At 44.2% G+C, this 7,386-nt stretch overlaps 1 protein-coding gene across 1 annotated transcript in view; it reads right to left on the bottom strand.

The window, feature by feature from the left end:
* Positions 1–730: 730 nt before the first annotated feature.
* The window catches only part of SPRY3 (sprouty RTK signaling antagonist 3), an 87,781-nt gene continuing 81,125 nt past the window's right edge, over positions 731–7,386 (bottom strand). The window contains exon 3 of the mRNA XM_035289571.3: positions 731–4,317. Within this exon, the coding sequence (XP_035145462.1) occupies positions 3,345–4,211 (867 nt within the window). The 5' untranslated portion in view covers positions 4,212–4,317 and the 3' untranslated portion in view covers positions 731–3,344. The remainder of the gene's footprint in view (positions 4,318–7,386) is intronic.

The raw sequence follows: 7,386 nt of genomic DNA, 5'->3' as shown, positions 1-7,386 counted from the left end.
GTACAAAAATAATGAAAACGGAGCCTCCCTGCAGGATTTAGAGTTCTTTCATATATATTTTAAATATACATGTGCAATACATTAAAATATATAGAGATGTGTGAATATATATTTACATATATATTATATATATATATATATATATATAAAATCACAGAAAGGATACATATGCACACTCACTCACACATCCATGCGCATACCCCAACAGGACCCATCTATACGTAAACCAGATGCAGTCCATATCAGGCCAACTTGGACACAGGTGAAAGCCCTGACTCAGCAGCAGATTGCAGATTGCAACTGCATCTGAGCAACCCTTCAGTTCCTTCTACCAACTGTAAGGCCATTTGGAAACACACTGAGAAAGGCTCCTCTGGGTGTATGGCAGAACCCAGGGCTCCTCTGGCAGTGCACAATTTGCCTGAGTTAGGACTGCGAGATTGGGATATCAAGGAGAGGCTTGTGTTATTTCAGGGTCTGAAACTAATAAGCAAACATCCATAGAATAACTTTAGCTCCAGGAAAAATGTGCTAGGGTCAGAGAATCCTTAGATAACTGAGCTCTAAGCACATTTCAGGCAGAAGCAGAGAAGTGTGTGTCGCTACTCCTCACCATCCAACTTGACCCAGAGAACTGGGCACAGGGTTTAGGGGTAGTAAAGTACAACATAGCAGACTTTAAGATTAAAAAGTTACTTAAAATTGAAGGATCTGAAAGCAACATAAGAAGTTACAGGTATCGGTTTGGGTTTATAAATGTTCCAAGAAGCTTAACCTTATATATGGCACCATTTGCAGCAATATCATTAACATTATTAATCATTATCATAACATATTTATATATACAAAAATAGAGCAAAGCAATTCTAGAAGAGGAGGTGTCAGTGAAGGTGTGGGGCTGCGTGCAGCCCAAATGTCAGTACACGTCAGGAAGATTCAGAACCGACAAAGACTGAGTGGCACGTATTTCTGTACTATGTATCCAATGAAAGGACATGGATGTCGCCTCTTCCTCGATGTATGACTATACACTTCTCCCCACCTCTCCACCCTGCAACACACATCCATGCACACTCTAAAAGAGATGGTCTATAAAGTTAGTGTCTGGAGGTCTTAAACTACGTTGGAGCACCTTGATTTCAAGCAAGTGCCCTCGATCTCTGAATTCCTCAGTGAATTTTGGATTCACTTAAAGAAAGGAACTGTATAACTCTTGTGTCTTTTAGCAGCAGTCTTTAGGAGCCTGCCGTCACCACTGCAGCTTTTTTTCCCATTGAAGGGGGTTCACGGCACAGGCTCTCTGTTTTTTAAGAGAGAATTCAGTTCTCTGAATTATACATCTTTCATCTCAGTTTTTCACTGTTGCTGAAATTTTAGTTCTCGGGCAGCTGCCATTGCAGGCAAAGCCAGGAGCAAGCACAGTGTGTGCAGCAGAGAATAGATGCAATGGCGAAGATACAGCTTGGTAAGGGCTTCTTTAAGGTTTTCTTTTCCACACTTGAGCTTCTACAAGGTGACAGGGCCAAAGGTGATGTCCACTGGGGGCAGCCTCGACACCTGATTGTTAATTAGCTACCCACCATGCACTGGAGAAAGACCACAACACTAACTTGGCATGGTTCCTGAAAAGTAATTGAATGGTAATGGCTTTCTGTCACTGTTAATAGAGCCCTAGGAAAAAGTCCTCTGAGTCACTGTGGTACAGGGGTAAGAATAATGAACTAGGAGTCAGAAGGCCTGTATTCCAGTCCCAATTCTGCTGTTAACTCAGTGTGTGGCCTTGGGCAAGTCCCTTCCTATCTCCGGGCCTCAATTTTCCCATCTGTAAAATAGGGGCATTGAACTAGATTAATAGTTAAGATTAATTCCAACTCTAACATTTTATGACTTTTATGTCCATTATTAAGGCCTGAGCCATGCAGTCTCAGGGCAGTTAGCTTCTAAGAGAGAACATACCTCTGTAATATCCTTTGCTTCATTCATTTAGCTATAAAGCACGTCTGCCTTTGGCACTTGGGTCAGACATACAAAGTTATGAGCGTCCTGATTTACTATCCTACTCAGCATGCTAGTGGACTCTGTCAGTATGATAAGTTGATTATTGAGACAGGGAGAAAAATTACAACAAATGAAACCTGGAAATGTAAAATAACTTTGCCTCAGGTGCTCACAAACAGGTGAGAGTGCTTGTGAGCACACACACACACATTGGGATACAGACTATTGCTAGTGATCAGTTCATTACAGTAATCCATTTCCCTTAATCAAAATTGATAAATAGTGTAGCATAGCAAAGTTTGGTGTCTAAGGAAACATCTATGGAAAAACAGCACTTTTGGACACGTTGGAGAAGGAGGGACAAGCAGAGAGAGACAAATATGGATGAAATGAGCTAGAAATACAGTCAGGGAAGGCTGGGCGCGGTGGCTCAAGCCTGTAATTCCAGCACTTTGGGAGGCCGAGGCGGGTGGATCACGAGGTCAAGAGATCGAGACCATCCCAGTCAACATGGTGAAACCCCGTCTCTACTAAAAATACAAAAACAAATTAGCTGGGCATGGTGGCGAGTGCCTGTAATCCCAGCTACTCGGGAGGCTGAGGCGGGAGGATTGCCTGAACCCAGGAGGCGGAGGTTTCGGTGAGCTGAGATGGCGCCATTGCACTCCAGCCTGGGTAACAAGAGAGAAACTCTGTCTCAAAAAAAAAAAAAAAAAAAAAAAAAAAGAAATACAGGCAAGGAAAAGGAGGGGAGAAGTAGAAAGGGAGGAAGAAAGAGGAAAAGTAAAAGTAGAGAAGGTGAGAATGAAGGGGAAACGAATACAGAACAGAACAGAATAAAGAGGAGAGAGGAGGAAAGAAGAGAAGGGCAGTAACAGGGAGAAGGGGTCATATTCCCTGGAAAGTTGAACGCTGTTCCACATATACCTGTGAAAACCATATTAGAAGAAAGCTTCCAAAGGCACGGTGGAAAACAGAGTGACGATCAGAGCCTGCATCGAGAGGTATTATGTTGGGGAGCCCCTAAACCTCCACGTTGCTGGCCCTGTCAGTCCTCAGTGTTCAAACCTCATACCTATGTATCACCTGAATTTGCCATGACAGCCGTAAGGGCTGAACTGGCGGGGTGTAAAAAGACTGTAGAGGAGTGGGATAGATACTGTGAGAAAGAACAAGGCATCCTGCACCAGGATGTACTTGGTCATTTCCCTGACACTGCATGAACAAAAGAGGAGAGGCCCTAACTTTGGCTAGTTTTTCACTCCTCCCCCTCTCCAAAGATGAGGCCTATGCTTTACTGATGGGGGCTAGAAGGAGAAAAGCTGGGAATCTGCCTTGCGGGAAGGTCATACAGACTTTTCCTGGGCCTTGGGGAAGGGTGCACTACCAGAAGAGATCTTTCTGCACACAGTGTTGGTGTGCCTCTTGCAGCGGCAGCCTGGTCGCCGGAGGCTATCATAGCCCTGTTGGCACAGATGGAGGCATCCACGGGTAGGCAGGTAGCAGCACAGGCAGGGTAGGAAGAGGGAGATGAGGCTCATGGCTGCCCAGCGGACAAAGCAAGAACTAGGCCCACAAGAGCAGGGCTCATCGGCACAGTTGTCTTCATCATCAGTGGAGCAGTGGTAGAAGAGGCCCTTGACACAGCAGAGACAAGTGCCATAATCAAGGAGGCTCTCAGCAGAGCAAAGGCAACGCTGGTTGCACAGCCAGCAGGAGGGGAGAGGGCGAGCCGCCGTGCAGGGGACACACTTGCAGCGCCCACACTCCTCACAGATGAAAAGGTGCTCGCTGGGGTGCCCTGCAGATTGCTCACCTTCTCCCTTCAGAGCACCATCAGCCTTTGGGTGGGGCCCTGCTCCAGGCTGTGTTCGGATGATGGATTGGCCTGAAGGTGAGGGTGTAATGCTCCCCAAGAGCCTTTGATCAGAGGCAGTGGTGCTATGGGACATTGAGCTGGCAATGCTAGATTGGCTCAGATGCTGAGGCAAGGGCTGCAGTTGATGGCACTGGCTGAGACTGCGGGGGAGAGAAGTAGGCATGGTAGCCAGAGACCAATCAGACTTGTGGGTTTGCACAATAAGGGAAGGGCTAGAGAGGGCCTGTTTACAGGGGGCTGGAGGCCTTTCCACATAGTCATTGCTAGCATGAGTAGAGCGCAGCTGTTCAATAGGCAGAATTTGTTGAAAATCATCTGTCACCGCAGCATCCATTTTGACTTGATTTTGGAGCTCTGAGTGGTTTTAGGTCAGGGTGGCACTTATGGTGATAAAGAGGAGCCCTTGTAGTTACATGGACCTCAGGGCACATGAAAAAATCCTAGGAGACAAGGAATAAAAACAGTAAATGAGAACACACGGTCATAACTTCTTTGCAAGAAAAAGCTCACGCCCTGTCACCACCACTACCTTCAATTACTTTCTATAAACTTCATGCTACACCTTTATTCTGTAATTAACCTCACCTACCTCTGTATAGGCAAATCTGATCATCCCATGCAAACTATAAAGAATTCTGGGAACAAAAATCAGATAGTTGATTCTTTTTGTTTTCAATCAAATGCCTAGTTTTATAGGTATTTGCTAGCAGAGACATCTAATCCTTGAGCATCAGAATTCTAATACAAATGGAACATAATATTAAATGCAGTGTGGCGATTCCTCAAAGATCTAGAAATAAAAATTCCATTTGACCCAGCAATCCCATTACTGGGTATATATCCAAAGGACTATAAATCGTTCTACTATAAGGACACATGCACATGAATGTTCATTGCAGCACTGTTTAAAATAGCAAAGACCTGGAACCAACCCAAATGCCCATCGATGATAGACTGGATTGGGAAAATGTGGCACATATACACCATGGACTATTATGCAGCAATCAAAAATGATGAGTTCGTGTCCTTTGTAGGGATATGGATGAATCTGGAGAACATCATACTCAGCAAACTGACACAAGAACAGAAAATGAAATACCGCATATTCTCACTCATAGGCGGCTGATGAACAATGAGAACACATGGACACAGGGAAGGGAGCACTACACACTGGGATCTATTGGGGGGAATAGGGGAGGGACAGCGGGGGGGGAAGCTGGGGAGGGATAGCATGGGGAGAAATGCCAAATGTGAGTGAAGGGACGGAAGGCAGCAAAACACACTGCCACGTGTGTACCTATGCAACTATCTTGCATGTTCTGCACATGTACCCCAAAACCTAAAACGCAATAAAAAAATAAATAAATAACTTACTAAGGAGATGATTCTTTTTAAATGGAATGGTCGCTCCAGAATCAAACTTTTGTACATGTGGGAGTAATACTGGGGATCAAGGAACTATAGAAGAGAAGTCCTGGGTTATTTCAAAACTTATCTGTAATTATACCTATCACTACCTGGAGTCAACTCCATATTGATGGGACTTACCAAGCAGAATCTGCTTGGAGTTTTTTTTGAGAGGGAGTTTCACTCTTGTTACCCAGGCTGGAGCGCAATGGCACGATCTCGGCTCACCGCAACCTCCACCTCCTGGGTTCAGGCAATTCTCCTGCCTCAGCCTCCCGAGTAGCTGGGATTACAGGCACGCGCCACCATGCCCAGCTAATTTTTTGTATTTTTAGTAGAGACGGGGTTTCACCATGTTGACCAGGATGGTCTCGATCTCTTGACCTCGTGACCACCCGCCTTGGCTTCCCAAAGTGCTGGGATTACAGGCTTGAACCATCGCGCCTGGCCTGGACTTCTTTTCTCTATCACTACCTTACACAATAAACTGACTTTCTCGAAGAGCAGAGACATTCTTACACCATATTTAACCTAGGCTCAATATCTAGAAAGCATACGCTTGCATTTCCATTGTACCACAATCAGAAAGAAGTGGTTGGTCACTCCCTGAAGGATTTCACCAAGCCTAGAGCTGATCATGATGACCATGGGGAAAATACTGTCCAAATAGTGGACTGTGGTATCACATCATCTAGAAGACTGAAGAGCCAAAAACGTGTACATGAGGAAACCTCAACACAAATCCAGAAAACATGCTGGAGGCATTAGGACCTCGCAAACACTAGCATGAATAAAGTATATATTTGAGGTCCATCAGATTTCAGGCCTCCTCAGAATAGATCAATCACTCACACTACTGTATGTGATGGATAGCTTGAATGAAGAATAGAAATGAACAAGTGGTCGGGCGCGGTGGCTCATGCCTGTAATCCCAGCACTTTGGGAGGCCGAGGCGGGTGGATCACGACGTCAAGAGATTGAGACCTTCCCGGTCAACATGGTCAAACCCCGCCTCTACTAAAAATACAAAAAATTAGCTGGGCACGGTGGCGCGTGCCTGTAATCCCAGCTACTCGGGAGGCTGAGAGGCAGGAGAATTGCCTGAACGTAGGAGGCGGAGGTTGCGGTGAGCCGAGATCACGCCATTGCACTCCAGCCTGGGTAACAAGAGCGAAACTCCGTCTCAAAAAAAAGAAATGAACAAGTGAGAGAGGATGGTGCTTGATTAGGTTTCCATAAGCAGGCAAACATGACACTGAAATGAGCCCAAAGCTCAATAACAGGAAAAACAAGTAGAGAGTTCATAAAGGACTCAGTAGCTAATAATACGACCAGAGTTGGTTGACTTTTAAGGCGATATACTAATGTAAATCTGATTAGCGGAATTTACATTTGTTAGTGTTTTGAAAATATTTAATTTGATTAAAAATAACTTTCTTGGCACATTACATCAACCAGTCTGACAAAAATTTCACTTTTTACCTAGTTGTTTTGGTGTTAAATAAATGCAGCACAAAAGAATGCAAGTAAAAATTATAGAGACTCTCAGACTCAAATACTTATGTCTCTTTTGTCAAGTCACTTGTTTTCTTTGGGCCTCAGTTTTGCCATCTATGTGGAACTGAAGGATATACATGTGAAGTGAACAGGGTGATCTTGAAGGACCTTGACCCATTATGGTCCGTATTTCTTTTTATAACTAAACAATTTTACAAAATAATTCTTTTCATCCATACCTTCTGCATCTCCAAGTCCTTGACAGTAAGGTGGGCAATGTGCCCTTATTTATTTGGGCATTCAAAAGTAAAATGTATATTTCTTTTATTTACTTGCACTCAAAGTCTCATGCAATCTGCCACCTCTATCTTTGCTGTATCTTTATAGATTCATAATCTTAGAATTGGAAAGGAACAGGCAGCTTTCACGTAGACACCCAGATAAAAAAGGACACATTGTTCATTTGGCTTGGAAGGTAGTAAATGTGGAAACTTGGGAGTAGAAGAGTCTCCTGACAAATTTATGAGAAATAGATTTATGTCCCATTGATCAGCTAAAGAATATGTAGAGCCCCGCATGTCCTTTGTACTGTAAGAACGGTTATA

The sequence above is a fragment of the Callithrix jacchus genome, chromosome X, assembly GCF_049354715.1.
Source record: "Callithrix jacchus isolate 240 chromosome X, calJac240_pri, whole genome shotgun sequence".
In the NCBI taxonomy this organism is placed as follows: domain Eukaryota; kingdom Metazoa; phylum Chordata; class Mammalia; order Primates; family Cebidae; genus Callithrix; species Callithrix jacchus.
Note: the sequence above shows the minus strand (reverse complement) of the source record. Positions and strands in the feature narration are given on the sequence as shown.